Source organism: Montipora capricornis, chromosome 9 (assembly GCF_036669925.1).
Source record: "Montipora capricornis isolate CH-2021 chromosome 9, ASM3666992v2, whole genome shotgun sequence".
Taxonomy (NCBI): domain Eukaryota; kingdom Metazoa; phylum Cnidaria; class Anthozoa; order Scleractinia; family Acroporidae; genus Montipora; species Montipora capricornis.
Window position 1 is genome coordinate 48,737,125 of NC_090891.1, and position 17,500 is coordinate 48,754,624.

A 17,500-nucleotide genomic window follows, 5' to 3' on the forward strand; every position below is an offset into this window, starting at 1 on the left:
ATCTCATCAAAATACTCGGTTATAAGACGCATCTCAAATAGAGGAATAGGGTTCAACTCGTCGCTAATTATGCTGTCAACGGTATAGGTATCGGTGCATCCAACCTCAAATCAGGTAACTCTCCCAGCAACCTTGGAGCATCGTTTGATAGTTCTGTCTCTGAATGTACAGTTGTACACATCAAGAAGGTTTGCATCAAGGCGTTCCTTGCATGGCAAATAAGGAAGTTCTTGTCTGAGAATCAACGAAAACTCTGATTTACGCGTTCGTCACCTCTCATCTGGACCACTGCAACTCATTACTGTTTGGTATTCCAAAAAACTAGTTTGAACGACTACAATGACTGTGGACTTACACAACGCCGACTCTGATGTATTTCCACTAGCTGTTGGTTCGTTTTCGTTTCCACTATAAGTTCGCTTATCTAGTGTACAAAGCTCTTGAGGGAATGGCTTCACCTTATCTGAGTGAGCTGTTACAATTCAAGACTTAAGGCTGCTATGCCCCAGTCCCAATCAACTACTCTAAGAACGGCAAAGAACAAGATGCCCCTTTGCTTGTGATTGTAAAGCGCTCTACAATATTTTTATAACTTAAACGCTAAAGAAATTACGTAACTATAATAATGGAAACCTTATTTGTCTTTAAATACAGTTGTAAATCTCTTTACATACATGTACACTGTACATGTATAGTATATTAACAACCAGCTACCGGTACTTGAAATTGAGTGATATACTATGTATATATACAAATGAATCAACTAAAAAAAATTAAAGTTTTATTAAGTCTGGGCTATCCCAATTTTTATTTCTACAGCAAAAGATAAAATATGTCACTCTGATAGCTAGATTTATCATTTTTTTTATTATATACATTTGTAGTGTTGTTGCTTTTTGTCACTGCCAACGTCATTAATCATTTCTAAGAACGTATTCGTTATAATAATAATAATAATAATAATAATGAGAAAGGTCCTGTCAATCAAGTGAACTCTTTGGCCCATGGGTTGGACATGGTGCTTCAGAGACTAAAATAAGCAAGCCAAGGATTACACGTGATAATAATAATAATATTAATAATAATAATAATAATAATATTAATAATAATAATAATAATATTAATAATAATAATAATATTATTATTATTATTATTATTATTATTATTATTACTACTACTACTACTTTTGAATCATCAGCTACCAATTCTCGCTTACAGTGGTTAACTCAAAGACAAAAAAAATTAAGACACTTCAATTGTTTTGATTTTGCTGCTCTTAATCATTTGCATGTACCGGTAGATTACTGTTTGGCATAAAATTGAACTGCTCGCCCAATCAGAGTACCTTTGTTGAGTGTATTACAATTTACGTAATTACAAGGACTACTTACGGTCCTCAAACGTCGTTGCATTCAGTAGTCTTGAAGCATTTCCCAGCTCTGTAGTATTCCCTCTCACTTTGATGTAATAGGTGGTAAATTTTCTCAAATCAGTCAAGAGTCTCTCAAAAGTACTTCCTGTGACTCGAGCTTCTGTTTTCTGGTCATGTTCTTGTTGCCCATAATATATTATGTAATTGGTTATTATTCCATTTTGAAAAGCTGGTTCCTTCCATGATACAAGAATGGATGTAGATGATTTGGCCTGGACCATCACATCCCGTGGATGACTAGGACCTAGAAAATACATATAACAAACATACGGTCATCCTGTTGGTTTGAAAATTTGTTACTCTTTTACAATAATAATTGCAAGAATATCTCTTGTCAACATTTCACTCCAAATATGTCATAACTGATTAAAATATCATGCCTTAATGTATGTTAGTGGCCTTGTGTCAATATTACAAGCCTTTTACACCCCTACCACTGTGCACCTGAAGAATCTGAAAGTACATGGAAAATAATTAGACCTCAAACCCCACCACTGAAAAAGACATCAATAATCGGATCAAGGCCGCCCTGCTTCGTACGGAAAACTATTTAAGAGAGTCTTCAGTAATCCTGACCCTAAAAACCAAACTCATGGTCTACCACGCTGTAGTCATCTCTACCTTACTGTATGCCTGTCAAACATCGGTCCTTTATGGAAGAGACATCCGATTCTGTGAATCAAGTGGCAACACTGAATTACTAACAATGAGGTCCTCAGTCGAGCAGATGTGGAGAGCCTAGTAGCCATCATTACTCGACAAAGACTAAGATGGGCTGGACATCTTGCTCGAATTTCAGACTCCCACCTTCCCAAACAAATCCTGTTCTCAACTTGCATCTGGAAAAAGACCACGAGGTGCCCCAAAAGTACACTACAAAGACCAGCTCAAGGCTACAGTACCTTGAAGAGGACCAAAAACGACACAGCCATTTGGGAGATGGAGGCTGCAGAAACAAATCCTTGAAAAAGGACTATTCATTAAAAAACAGTAGTTTTCAAGAAAAACAGAAGGCAGCAGGAAGAGAAAAAGAGAGTTAAGAGAAAGCAAGTACTCAAAACACCGTGAACCCTCCTACCATTTCATGTAGTGGTTGCGGCTGACTTTTCCGTGCGAACATGGGATTAATATCACATCAAAGAAAGTGTCACTGAGCAAACCATACTCAGAACAGGGTTACACAAACGAACAAACGACTGTGACCAATGATAATGCATGCAAGAATTAGCAAATGGCTGCACTGTAATCACAGTGCAGAAAAAAGCCGAAGGTTGAAAATTCCACGCCAGGAGCAACTACATGTATAAATTTTCAATAAGTTAAGATTATATTTCATGGAGATAAAGAACTAAATAACTACATAATATTTTGGTGAGCTACATGTAAGATTAATTATGACTGTATTCAGTGCTGCAATAATATTGACCCTTAAGAGGGCAGTGGTCTTTCTGCTTGCCAGGTGGGAAAAACAAAAGACATGACAGCAATATCTGTAATCGAGAATTTTTTGTACCACATGGTTTGTTTCAATGGCACTTGGCAAATTCATTGACTTCTGTTAGCACGTCACTCTGAAAAGATGGACAATGCCCTGCATGGTTTAATATAAGAACATGAATAGCATGTGGTCATCCACCATACACACTGTATGACATTCACCCCAACAACTCAATGTACCGGTGTATAAACAATTCTAACCATCTTCATCAATTAAAAAAAAGCAGCAATACAAGGCAATTATAAATTCAAAAAGGCGACATGACAACATCACGGTAATTGGTTTTCTGTAAAATGTGACACATCTGAATGTTGTACTCTTATCCTTTCAGAGAGTTAGTGCTATTTTTTGGTGCATTTAAAGTACAGGAGTGTCATCGGCACAAACATACAGTGTAGCTGCAGTTTGTTTCAACATTGCTTACGGGAGAAGGGAAAAGGGAGGCAATAAGGGAACTTATTACAAAATAAAAGGAAAACCTTAAATTGAAGCGATTTTTCCACTCATTGTTAAAGTAACATGTTTCTAGACATTTTTTGTCCAGGATCTGAGTTGGCTTTCATTGTATTGCTGCCATACAGTAACTTACTATATTGGCATGACCGGAAGGCGTATACATGTATCTTTTGCATTTTATATGGTGTTTTGAAAAAAAAAAAAATTGAAGTATCCAATCTGCTGTGATTGGAAAACAGACAGCAATGAACTGGATTTTGTGGGGTTTGTGGTACGACTTAGTCTGAAGCCATCTCAGTGCTTTCTGTGCATTAGGTCGAAAACACACCTAATTTGGCAAATCAAACAGTGTGATTTTAACCCTTTCACTTTTTATGGTACGCTAGAAAAATCTTGGAACCAATGTACAAATAATTTGAGTTAAACAAGTATATTCTGGTTGACACATGACATCTAAAACGTTCGCAATATGTATGAAATTAGCTGTTGTTCGTGTACAAGGAACAGACATTACACGTGGCATGCCATTAAAATGGAAATCCAATCTAATTGCATTAGCCTGCTTCTGAAAGATTTCTAATGCTTAGTAGCCAGTTTTCTAAGTGAGGTGTAAAGTACAGGCTACTGCACACTTCTGTGGAATGACAGTGTCAATGTACATGTTTCCATACCTTTTTGCAGTGTTTCCACTTCATAACATGGGTCCTTTAATGGTGACCTTCCAACCTTGGTATAGCCTGCTACTTTAATGCAGTACTTGGTGAAAGGTTTCAGTCCACCAATTAAGACACTCGTTTGACTTGCAGGTGCATTCTTACTGAAATATTGAGGTTGACCTGTCTCAATGTAAAACACTGTGTAGCCAGTAATAATGCCATTTTGGTCCCTTTCTGGTATTTCCTCCCAGACAACTCTAATTGTGTGAGCATCCTCTGCTTTTGTTCCATCTTGCCCTTTCACAATGACTGGATCAGAGCTGGGAACTATTTATAAAACACAAACAAAAAAAGGTGACCAAAATCATCTTTTTACACTTACTTTTTCTTGAAGTACATGCACTTTGCAGTTCATCAATTTTCCTATTTTGCACTTCACTTTGTTATGAAACTTGAGTTCTTTTAAATATTTCAGTAATTTCATGCACATTATTTCATTAAACGTCGTGGACTCCACAGGTGCCATTTTTATTGTCATGGCTAAGACAATAAGAGTCACCTGAGGGACTTCCTTGTAAGGACGGTGCCTACTAATTCAAAGGTATTTTTGCCCCGGTTTATGATTAAATCTTAACAAGCGTTAATGAAATCCAAAAAGAAAATTGGGGTTAACCATGCATTTTTAATGATAATTGATGAATAATATTTGTAAAAAGCTTTAAAATACAAAGCAATGCATGGCGTTCTTTCTCAATTTGAAGCTTACATGCAGTTACATGTAACTCTCAAAAACGCATGGTTACCCCCAATTTTCCTTTTGGATACCAAGAGTACTTACTAAGATCTACTTTCTCCGGATAGTTTTAAACTGCGCAAAAATATCACTGTATTGGTGAGGATCACCAATAGGAAACCCGAGTATCTCGAGATGCGCAGAATGTATGCGCAATAACAATAGTACAATGTAGGCACCGTGCTTAAGAAAAATCTGGAGTAAGAGGGATTGGTCTCCCAAACAATGGAGCAAAGGCTAATAATTCAGGTTACACACAAGGGAAGCTCATGCATACAGCAGCCAAGAAAAAAAGAGGGGCTAATTATCCAATCTGCTGTGATTGGAAAACAGACAGCGATGAACTGGATTTTGTGGGGTTTGTGGTATGACTTAATCTGAAGCCATCTCAGTGCTTTCTGTGAATTAGGTCGAAAACACACCTAATTTGGCAAATCAAACAGTGCGATTTTCACCCTTTCACTTTTTATGGTACGCTAGAAAAATCTTGGAACCAATGTACAAATAATTTGAGTTAAACAAGTATATTCTGGTTGACACATGACATCTAAAACGTTCACAATATGTCTGAAATTAGCTGTTGTTCGTGTACAAGGAACAGACATTACACATGGCATGCAATTAAAATGGAAATCCACTTTCAAAAAAATCAGCTCTAAACATACATTATAGAAAGGTACATTTTCACAGAGATAATTAATTTTGTAACATTACTTAATACTTTTGCATTAGCCTGCTTCTGGAAGATTTTTAATGCTTAGTAGCCAGTTTTCTAAGTGAGGTGTAAAGTACAGGCAAATGCACACTTCTGTGGAATGAGAGTCTCAATGTACATGTTTACATACCTTTTTGCTGTGTTTCCACTTCATAACATGGGTCCGTTAATGGTGACCTTCCAACCTTGGTATAGCCTGCTACTTTAATGCAGTACTTGGTGAAAGGTTTCAGTCCACCAATTAAGGCACTCGTTTGACTTGCAGTTGCATTCTTACTGAAATATTGAGGTTGACCTGTCTCATTGTAAAACACTGTGTAGCCAGTAATAATGCCATTTTGGTCCTTTTCTGGTATTTCCTCCCAGACAACTCTAATCGTGTGAGCATCCTCTGCTTTTGTTCCATCTTGCCCTTTCACAATGACTGGATCAGAGCTGGGAACTATTTATAAAACACAAACAAAAAAAGGTGACCAAAAATCATCTTTTTACACTTACTTTTTCTTGAAGTACATGCACTTTGCAGTTCATCAATTTTCCTATTTTGCACTTCACTTTGTTATGAAACTTGAGTTCTTTTAAATATTTCAGTAATTTCATGCACATTATTTCATTAAACGTCGTGGACTCCACAGGTGCCATTTTTATTGTCATGGCTAAGACAATAAGAGTCACCTGAGGGACTTCCTTGTAAGGACGGTGCCTACTAATTCAAAGGTATTTTTGCCCCGGTTTATGATTAAATCTTAACAAGCGTTATTGAAATCCAAAAAGAAAATTGGGGGTAAGCATGCATTTTTAATGATAATTGATGAATAATATTTGTAAAAATCTTTAAAATACAAAGCAATGCATGGCGTTCTTTCTCAAATTAAAGCTTAGTTACCTCTCAAAAATGCATGGTCACCCCCAATTTTCCTTTTGGATACCAAGAGTACTTACTACATGTAAGATCTACTTTCTCCGGATAGTTTTAAACTGCGCAAAAATATCACTGTATTGGTAAGGATCACCAATAGGAAACCCGAGTATCTCGAGATGTGCAGAATGTATGTGCAATAACAATAGTGCAATGTAGGCATTGTCCTTAAGAAAAATCTGGAGTAAGAAGGATTGGTCTCCCAAACAATGGAGCAAAGGCTAATAATTCAGGTTACACACAAGGGAAGCTCATGCATACAGCAGCCAAGAAAAAAAGAGGGGCTAATTATCCAATCTGGTGTGATTGGAAAACAGACAGCGATGAACTGTATTTTGTGGGGTCGAAAACACACCTAATTTGAGGGTATTTCAACCTTTTTAATATGACAAGAGTGTGGTAGTTCCTCAAAAGTGACCCTCCTCGGAACGGCACTTAATTTAGGAGAGAAAAAGAAAATTTATCCTCAAGTGCTGACGTTCTTCGTAAAACCTCAAATTTGGCTGTTTCACGTTGTTGTTTTGCTGACGGCGGCAAAGAAATGCACAAAAGTGAAAAATGCACGTGTAGGGCGTGCAAAGCTATTGTTTTTGCCAACTGCAACCAGCGGACCGAGAATTTTATTTCTAACGATTTGTCACAAAGGCAGGGAAAATTACGAACCGTCCCAGCAAGTTTCTTGTTAAAAACAGTAGGGAGCCCTAATAGTGCCTAAGACGGCGTCCGAAGGTACTAGTAGGGAACTTAAGCAACGACAACGGCAACGAGAACGTCACAAATTTGCATATTTAGTGGGCACAAACAATAGTTTTGCACGCCTTGCACGTGCGTTTTTCACTTTTGTCCATTTCTTTGCCGTCGTCAGCAAAACAACAACGTGAAATAGTCAAATTTGAGGTTTTAAGGAGAACGTCAGCACTTGACACTAAAGTTTCACTTTCTCACTTAAATTAAGCGCCGTTCCGAACAATGTCATATTAAAAGGGTTGACATGTTTAAAAAGTGATTACAATGACGCGAATTTATATTTTGAGATGACCTTCTCGGTGCCGTCGCGGTCGTCGTTGCTTAAGTTCCCTATTACATGTAGGGAGCTTCAGATTTTACGACGAAGACGGCAACAACAACGGCGCATAAATAATCGTGCTGCACGTGCAGCACGGATTTTATAGGACGGATTCTTGCGGTACTCTGCATAAGGACGACGTGAAATTACTCAATTTAAGGTTTTGACGACAACGTAAGCACGCAACAGAGAATCTTTCATTCTCTATTTTCACTTTGTAACTGCTCGTACCAATTTATTTTTACAACACGTCGCCCAAATTGTAAGAAGTGAACGAGATAAAATAACCGCGAAAGAATTATGATAATGTAAAGTGATAAGTTGAGGTCACGTTTTCGTTGAATCTTAAGGACGTTCGCGCGAAAATTTTTCAACATTGATTTTTTTCGGAAACTTTTACCACTGTAAGATGATGAGTTAGTTATGTCAGAAATGTAAAAAAAATGGGGGGTCACCGACTTCGTTTTGGAAAGAACATGCCCGGAAAAACACCCAAAATTTGACAAAATCGGGCTTCGTTAGCGAATAAGGCCAGTGTCTGTAAACCCAAATATATTGCAATTAAATCTTTGAAGTGAAATCTTCTATGCCAAATATTGTTTAAGTGGACTTATTAAGTGACTTTAGTCAACTGGTGAGGTTCCTTAAAGATCAAGTTCGCGTTTAGCGACCACAGTTTCACGCGCCTTGCAGCCGCAAGATGGCAGGATTCGATGTCCCGTGAGCAGAAATCTTCAAATTTTTTTTAACTTCCCACATTGATTTTTTGTTCATTTTTGGACAACGTGGAGATAATTGTAAATAAAATCCGTTTCTGGAAAGAAAAATAGGGGTCACCGAACGTCCAAGACCGTTAAATCAAGGCAAAGCTATAGCAATGGCCTTTTGCCCTATCATTTCTTATTTTAGTACTTAGCGCGCGCGCTCGTGTATGACGTAGCGTGTGCATTTGCGTGCGCAGAAACAATTGGCGCGAACGTCCTTAAGGTCCCTACTGAGAGCCTGGAACGGGCTAGACAGTATTGCTAAAAATAGATTCGTTGTATACAGAAATAGTTCAGACTTGAAAACTTCTAGAAAAATGTATATATTAAGCAGCTTTAATTCGGTTAGTTGTCTTGTTTGTGTGTGTGTAGATTAGAAGGGACTTTCCGTGAGGCTGAGATCTGTGATTGTTGAGAATGTTACAGTTCCAGGCCAGCTTAAAGTGTATTTTTTAACGAGCATTTCAGTGTCAAGAAAAGAGCAATAGAAATAACTTTACTTGTGAACCGATACGTTGTTGTGTAAAATACTTAAGTGAATTATGTAGGTACAGTTGCAAACGTCACTCTCCCATTAGCGATAAATTGCATTTTTTTGTTGGAAACCGCCAGTTAACCAATCTTTCTTCCGATGTTAAAAATACAGTCTTAAAGACATCAATTATTAGGCTCAAGTGATTTTTTTAAAGGCCAGTACAATGATTGCCATTTGGTTGGCCAACAGCACCATCATTGCATGGACTTAGGTACAAGTGTGTGATAGGTTGGAGCCTGTTGAATCACTGAGACCAAGTCTAATTTCAGAGCAAATTGCACTCCACTCAGTCAATTACCATCATAAATTACTACCGGTATACTATAGTAAGAAAAAGAAAAAACATGGAAGAAAAAAAGCAAAAAATTAACTCTAGGTTATATTGCCCTGTGTCGATCTTTCGAAAAATTAGGTAACTCTTACCATGTTCCTTTGTTTTTACAAACTGAACAGAACTCTGTGGTCCATCACCAGCAGAAGTGTAGGCCAACACCTGCAATTCATATTCTGTAGATTCTTGCAATCCAGTAACAGTCTTTGTGTAAACTGAAGTTTTGGAAACATCGATAAATTGAACATCTGGTTTGTCACCTGACTCTTTCCTATTAATAAACAACTTAAATCCTCTGATTATTCCATTTCTGGAGTCTGCGGGTGGTAGCTGCCAAGATGCAGTGACACTTGAAGAAGTGCGCGCATTCACTATAAATCCGCTGGGAGGTTTTGATGGAGCTGGAACATAGCAAAATAATTTAAGAGATAAAGGACAGACTGAGATAAATCAACACTATAAATAATGCATCTGTGCAATTATGACTGTGTTGAGGATCAATGGCTTTCACAGCATCAAGCAGCAAAAGCATCTTAATCAAGTGGTAAATCATCCAATCAACCACTTGCAAGTCAATCGATTGACCACAGATAAGCACTGCATCGCTAATCAAATTAAGTTTAATTTTGCTGTGCAAAAGAGGACAAGATTTGTGGTACTAAATGGTGGAGGCACTGGCTGAAGAGAGAACTCACAAAAACTCATCAATTAATGACACCACTTACCATCTTCCATTGTTTTCGCGAATTGAACAGAACTATTCGGTCCATCGCCAACCGAGGTGTAGGCCAACAATTGAAATTCATATTCTGTAAATTTCATCAACTCCCTGACAGTTTCTGCTCGAATGGAAGCATTGGAAATGTTAAGAAGTTTAGATTGGTTACCAGAGTGTTTCTGTCTATAAAACAATTTGAATCCTGTAATGATTCCATTTCTGGAGTCTGCAGGTGGTAGCTCCCAAGATGCTGTGATACTTGTAGAATTGCTTGCGGTCACCATAAACCCACTGGGAGCGTTTGAAGGAACTTTAAATTAATGAAGAAAAAACATTAAGTGATCCCTGTTCATTAAGTCGCATTACCTATAGCTAGCTGCGTTATAATCAAGTCACGTAAAGCACTTAAGAACCGATTCTAGTCTGTGGTACATATAGTCATTGTTCAGCATTACTAAAAATAGATTCTACAGCTGTATTTATGTTGTATTATACAGACTGAAATAGTTTAGACTTGGAAAGATACGCAGCTTTAATTAGCTCATACAGTTATCTTGTTTGTGTGTGTTGGCAATCTGGCGCCATGTGAATTCAGTGAAAAGTGAAAAGATGAAGATGAAAGGACGTCCCTTGAGACTGAGAGAAGTAGCTGTTTTGAAACAGAGGTTATACTTCTTAGCCAGCTTAAACTGTACTTTTGAAACAAAATATTTTTCATTGTCAAGAAAAGAGATTTAAGGACGTTTGCGCGAACATTTTCTAACATTGGCTTTTTTAAAAAAATGGGGGGGAGGGGGTCACCGCCTTCGTTTTGGAGAGAACTTGCCCAGAAGAACACCCTAAATCTGAAAAATCCGGCTTCTTTAGCGAATAAGGCCACAGTGTCTGTAAGCCCAAAAATACTGCAATTACATCTTTGAGTGAAATGTTCTCCACCAAACTTTCTTCGATGTCTTAATTTAGAACTGCGCACCGGTGGCTCAGTTGGTTGAGCATCGGGCTGTCACGCAGGAGGTCGCGGGTTCGAACCCCGGCCAGATCAACACTCAGGATCTTAAAATAACTCAGGAGAAAGTGCTGCTGCCTTTGTAATTTCATCTGCAAATGGTTAGACTTCCAAGTCTTCTCGGATAAGGACTATAAACCGTAGATATCTATGTTCATAAGTTCAGTTTGGCGTTAAAAAAACCCAATCACGATTCGAGAAGAGTAAGGGATAAAGTCTCCGGTGTTGTGGCTGTCCTGTTCTCTCCAGCAGAAGTGGCCTGCTTGGTGGTTTTTTCTAAAAAGGCTTGTGCTGTATAAGGCCATCTGAGCAGAAACAGCCACAAGTCAAAAAGGGAATTTTGCCCAGTGCTGGAATATGTGAATGTAAATGTAGATGTTAAAACACTGTACTTGCCGCAAGAACTAGTTGATTACATATGAGCCGCAGGGAATGTATTTGGGAAATCGTTATTGACACATTGATTGCACGCTTATGATTTATAATTAATTCTTAATGTTGTATAGTGCTTCCAATTCTTACTTTTTAATATTTCTGAATTATGTCAAAAGTTTTCCTTCTTTTTAAAATTGAATAAAATTTATATCTTGTTATCAAAAAATATAATAATAATGATGATGATGATAAATAAGTCATGAGGTCGCCGAGACGTCAGTAATTTAACATTACATCCTAGTTTTTACATGTCTGTGTTTAATGATTTTGAGAAACACAGACATGTAAAAACTAGCGATGTAATGTTAAATTTCCGACATCTCGGCGACCTCATGACGCCATTATCAGGGAGTTGGAAGTGAATCTGCGAGTTCATAAAAGATATAAAAATAAAATCATCCAAATTTGCATAGGTAAAGAAGAGCTAGACAAAGACTTTAGCATGGATTGAATCTGTTTGCACGTTCAGCCGTGGTGTTAATTGTTTTATGTAAAGCATTTGGTTAACGAGACAGTCCAATTTGTTCATGCATTTCTTCAACACTCTAAAGCAGTTGAGGAGGTCCTCAGGGACAGCAGCCGCGTAATCTTGATCATAATAGGGAGCTTTACCAAAGACAACGGCCGACGGCAACGAGAACGTCACAAATTTGCATATTTAGAGGGCAAAAACAATAGCTTTGCACGCTCTGCACGTGCATTTTTCATTGTTGTCCATTTCTTTCCCGTCGTCAGCAAAAAACCCAACGTGAACTAGCCAATTTTGAGGTATTATGGAGAACGTCGGCACTAGGAGATAAATTTTCATTCTCTCCCCTAAATTAAGCGCCACTCATAACGGTTTCATTCCTGAGGGACTGCCACACCTTTGTCTTATTAAAAAGCTTGGAATAGTCGCAAAGTGATTGCAATAACACGAATTTATGTTTTGAGATGACGTTCTCGTTGCCGTTCCCGTCGTCGTTGCTAAAGCTCCCTATTAGTGAGCTTTAGCAACGATGACGGGAACGGCAACGAGAACGTCGTCTAAGAACATAAATTCGCGTTATGGCAATCGCTTCGCGACTATTCCACGCATTTTAATAGGACAAAGGTACGGCAGTCCCTCGGGAATGAAACTGTTATAAGCGGCGCTTAATTTAGGGGAGAAAATGAAAATTTATCTCAGGTGGTGACGTTCTCCATAAAAAAACTCAAATTTGGCTATTTCACGTTGTTGTTTTGCTGACGACGGCAAAGAAATGGACAAAATTGCAAAACGCACGTGTGCAGGGCGTGCAAAGCTATTGTTTTTGCCCACTAAATATGCAAATTTGTGACGTTCTCGTTGCCGCCGTCGCCATTAGGGACTTTACGATTTGCGACGCGGTCGTCAATGAGAACGCCACGAAACAACAATATCATTGGTTAAAAGAGAAAAATAATCGTGCTGCACGTGCGGCACGCATTTTAGCACACATTGCGATGCTGCTCTGCACAACAACGACGTGAAAAGCACCAAATTTGAGGTTTCGACGACAACGCGAGCGTACAAATGTGAATCTATAATTCTCTATTTTTTACTTTGAAACCCACTGGTACCAATTTATTTTTAGGATACTTCGCCCACATTGTACGACGCAAACGAGGTACCCTAACCGCGAGAAATTTACGGCAATGCAAAGTTCTATTTTGAGGTGACGTTTTCGTTGACGTCGCCGTCGGAGATCGTAAAGTCCGTATTGTCTTTGCTAAAGCTCCCTACTAGGGAGCTTTAGCAACTACGACGGGAACGGCAACGAGAACGTCATCTCAAAACATAAATTTCGCGCTATTGTAATCACTTCGCCACTACTCCAAGCTTTTTAAAGTGACAATGGTGTGGCATTCCCTCAAGAATGAAACCGATATGAGTCACGCTTAATTTAAGAGAGAAAATGAAAAATTTATCTCCTAGTGCTGACGTCCTCCATAAAACCTCAGATTTGGCTATTTCAAGTTGTAGTTTTGCTGACGATGGCAAAGAAATGGACAAAAAAAAATGAAAAACGCACGTGCAGGGCGTGTAAAACCTATTGTTTTTGCCCACTAAATATAATATGCAAATTTGTGACGTTCTCGTTGCCGTCGCCGTCGTCGATGCTAAAGCTCCCTAATGGTTGCACACAGAAGATGACGTACTATTGTGGCTATCCACGCGTGTATGTAGATGGCCACGTGTGTAGCCAACATAGCTACCTGTATCGTACAGGTTACATTAAAATTGGTACACAACGCACTGTTGATTAACCAGCTGTGGTTTGGTCTCACATCTTGGAAGTCTTGGCCAATTTTTCGACTGACAAAGACGGGTTAGACAGTATTTTGGAGCTTGAGACTTAGATCTTTCAACTGAATCTTAACAAAGTTAGCAGAATCCTGGTCCTTAAAATGGTATGACTACCCGAGCCACGTCATTTCCCACCATTTCTACCGATGCCTGCGATGGATGCTGATCAGTAACTATTGAGTTGACAAAGGGATTAATGGTAGAGTTGATAAGGTGTTGGGAGTACTTCAAAAGTGAGAACAGGGACTTTAAGAGTTCACACACTCCTCCGAGAAATAGGCTCAAGATGAGGACAAACGGTACGGGCGATCAAGCATAGCCATGGGGTCCCCCCCTCGGGCCTTTGCTTGCTAACATCTTTATGTCATCATTGAAAGAAAAACTAGAACTGGAAGGAAAGCTCCCTGCTTGTTACCGCAGATAAGTTGACGACACTCTCACTGTTATGCCTGATATAACTACAGCTACGGACTTCCTAAACACTCTCTCAACCACGCCCATCCTGCTGTCAGTTTTTACCATGGAGATTTAAAAGGATGAAATGTTGCCCTTTCTCGGCACCCACCTCCTAAACCGAGCGCCGCAAATCGAGACTAAGGTCTACGTGAAGCCTACCAGTACTGGTTTACTTCTCCTCTACCATAGTCACATCGACAACAGGTCAGTACAAACGAAGCTTATTAACAACTATGCTTGATCGCGCGTACCGTTTGTCCTCATCTTGGGCCTATTTCTCGGGGGAGTGTGAACGCTTAAAGTCCCTGTGTTCTCGCGTTTTGAAGTACCCCCAACACCTTATCAACTCTACCATTAATACCTTTGTCAACTCAAGAGTTACTAACCAGCATCCATCGCAGGCATCGGTGAAAATAGTGAGAAATAACGTGACTTGGGTACTCGTACCATTTAAGGACCAGGGCCCAGTTGTTTAAAAGCCGATTAACTCTAATTCCAGCTGAAAAATGAGCCAAGGGGTTTATTTCTCTACTACTAAATGCTGTTCAACGCTTATATTCGCCCAAACGTTACATTAGAAGAAGTCAATCTTGAAAAACCAAAAAAGGGAAAAGGAACTTTCACCAAAAAGTTGAAGACATGAAACAAAAGTTTACGCTAATCTGGATTAACTTAATTGGCTTTCAAACAACCGGGCCCAGGATTCTGCTAACTTTGTTAAGACTCAGTTGAAAGATTTAAGTCGCAAGCTCCAAACTACAGTCCAACTCATCCTTGTCAGTAGAAAAAATGGCCAAGACCTCCAAGAATGCCATACTAAACCACAGCTGGTTAATCAACAGTGCGTTGTGTACCACTTTCGGCAATGCAACCTGCGCGATACAGGTAGCTATGTTGGCTACACACGTGTCCATCTACATACACGCGTGGATGGCCACAATAGTACGTCATCTTCTGTACGCAAGCATTATGATCAAGACCACGCGGGTGCTGTCCCTGCGACCCTCCTCAGCTGCTTTAGAGCGTTGAAGGAATGCATGAACAAATTGGACTGTCTCCGTTAACGAAATTAATGCTTTACATCAAACAATTAAGACCACGGCTGAACGTGCAAACAGATTCACTCCGTGCTAAAGTCTTTGGCCGTGTTTTCACGATAGCCGTTGTGTCGCTTAACATTCCTGAAAATGGTTTGTTTACAGACTTCGTTCAGCGACTTAAAAATGATACGTGTTTTCACGGGTAAGAATCAATGAGGAAAGAGCACATGCCAATGCAACGATAAAATAATAAGAGTAGCAAGACTGTTTACGTCAAGTTCTATATTAAAAAAATGCGTTGGAATACAATGTTTATCACCGCTGTTTGTGGGTGGCTTAAATTTAATGAGAATTCTATTGAAATTTGCCGACTCACTTAACTTTAAGCGGGTTGGGAAAGGAACTGTTTGTTTACGGAATTCTCGGTTGTCACTCGCTAAGCAACCTGAAAAACTGCTCGTGAGATCACAAGCTTTTGTCTAGTTCATTTACACTTGTGCAAATTTGGACTATTTTATATCTATTATGAACTCGCATATTCATTTCCAACTCCTTGATAATGGCTTCATGAGGTAGCCGAATCGTCGGAAATTTAACATATCGCTAGTTTTTTACATGTTTATTATTAGTATGGCAGTATACAAACTTCTGGATGCCCAGACCTATATATGGTTAAAATAAATTTAAAATGCCCTCCTTTGATTATGCTTGAATAAGAATACGTGGAGTGATGATTAAAACGGTATGTTTGGCGCGTTTCGAAGCAGCAAGGACAACAAAAATATGTTTAAAATGGCATTTTAGCGGATGTTTATGTGAATCACCGTAAAAACGAAGGATTTCTACCTTATATTTCATGCATTCTTATTCCGGAATACGGTCAATCGAACACACCCTAAAATTCAAAAATCACTGCTTCTTATTTTGGCTCCCAAGAGATCTTAACAGCGGCACATATGCCCTTGGGAACTCCATTCTTTCATTCACAGAGTTCTTATCAATGTTTGAGTGTAAAGACTCCAGAAAAATTCTGCGCTTGTAATTAGTTTCATTCCTTTCATGAATTTGGCCGTAACGTGGATGGATGTCGTGCGTGGTTCTTTCGGCATGTTGTCGGATTGCCGACTCTTTACTCGCGGCACGCGCGGGATCATGTTCCTCTCTCCTCGAAGCCCAACACCGTTTGCTCTCACCAATGTAGGAGAAATCCTACATTGCCCGTCGTGCAGGTTGGAGCTATCTACGACTTATGATCAGCATGTACCACAACAAACTTAATAGAATTAAGTACACTATCGGAAGAATTCGACACGAAATACTCGGTTTAATACCGAGTACAGAATTTGCCACACTAATGGAAGTCATCTTACATCGAAACCATCGGGAGGAAAACAGAACTCGTGCAAGGCACCAACAAAAACTAAAGCGTGGGCGACCCAACCGTCAATGACAACAGACACGAAGAAATAAAGAAAAGATGGGTTGTAAATGCTTCGGACCGAGACCTGGAAGCCAATAAGATATCACTCCTCAGAAAAGGAATGAACTTCGCAATCACTCCTAGAAGTGTGCCGGTTAAGGAGATCCTAACCGCCGTGGAGCAGGGAATATCGAACCTACCACGAGACGCCAAGGACGAGGTCAGGGGCGATATTTGTAACATCATAAAGAATGCAAAAGCGCCAAAAACTTGCAACTTGGGCCAAGGTGAGCGACAGGCGATGAAAAAACTCAAAGACAACGACAGCATTCTCGTTCTTCCTGCTGACAAAGGAAATGCGACTGTGGTGATGAATAAAGTAGACTACAAGGAGCAGATATTGTCCATGTTACAGGACACAAAAACATACTTACCTGTGACCGATAAGCGACGCAATCCAGTTTCTAGCACCACCAATTTGCTACAAAGGAAGTTAGGAGAACTAAAAAAGTCGGGGAACCTAACGGAGAAAGAGTATTTTAAAATCAAACCCAGTGATCCTGTTCCAGCTGCTTTTTATGGCCTTCCAAAAGTGCATAAAGTCCAGTTAACAGTAAAAGACGACCACTACACCTTGACCAGTCCGTCCACACCGATACCCCGGCCTTAGACCTATCAATAGCAGTATTGGGTCCCCTACCTACCACGTTTCCAAGTATTTGGCGAATTTGCTCAGCCCCCTACGTTCAGATCATGGATACACGATAAAGAACTCAAAGGAATTCGCAGATTTCGTACAGACCCAGACAGTCAGACTAGACGAGGAAATTGTATCTTTCGACGTCGTATCCCTGTTCACTTTGATTCCTGTCGACCTAGCCTTAAAAGTCATCCAAAGCAAGCTGGAGTCGAATCACACCTGGAAAGATAACACAAAACTGACCAAGAATCA

The 17,500-nt window shown here is 39.4% G+C and overlaps 1 protein-coding gene across 3 annotated transcripts in view; it reads right to left on the minus strand.

Moving 5' to 3' along the window:
• Positions 1 to 10,259, minus strand: part of LOC138016623 (receptor-type tyrosine-protein phosphatase delta-like) — a 47,346-nt gene extending 37,087 nt beyond the window's left edge. The window contains exons 1-5 of one of the 3 annotated variants that reach the window (XM_068863815.1): positions 9,891 to 10,258; positions 9,258 to 9,566; positions 5,681 to 5,992; positions 4,058 to 4,369; positions 1,392 to 1,676 (exon numbers count right to left, since the gene is read on the minus strand). In XM_068863815.1, coding sequence (XP_068719916.1) covers positions 1,392 to 1,676; positions 4,058 to 4,369; positions 5,681 to 5,992; positions 9,258 to 9,566; positions 9,891 to 10,167 — 1,495 coding nt within the window. In that variant the 5' untranslated portion in view covers positions 10,168 to 10,258. Of the gene's footprint in view, positions 1 to 1,391; positions 1,677 to 4,057; positions 4,370 to 5,680; positions 5,993 to 9,257; positions 9,567 to 9,890 lie in introns of all 3 variants that reach the window. The other 2 variants (XM_068863814.1, XM_068863816.1) reach the window with 2 other exon arrangements.
• Between the last annotated feature and the right edge of the window lie 7,241 nt (positions 10,260 to 17,500).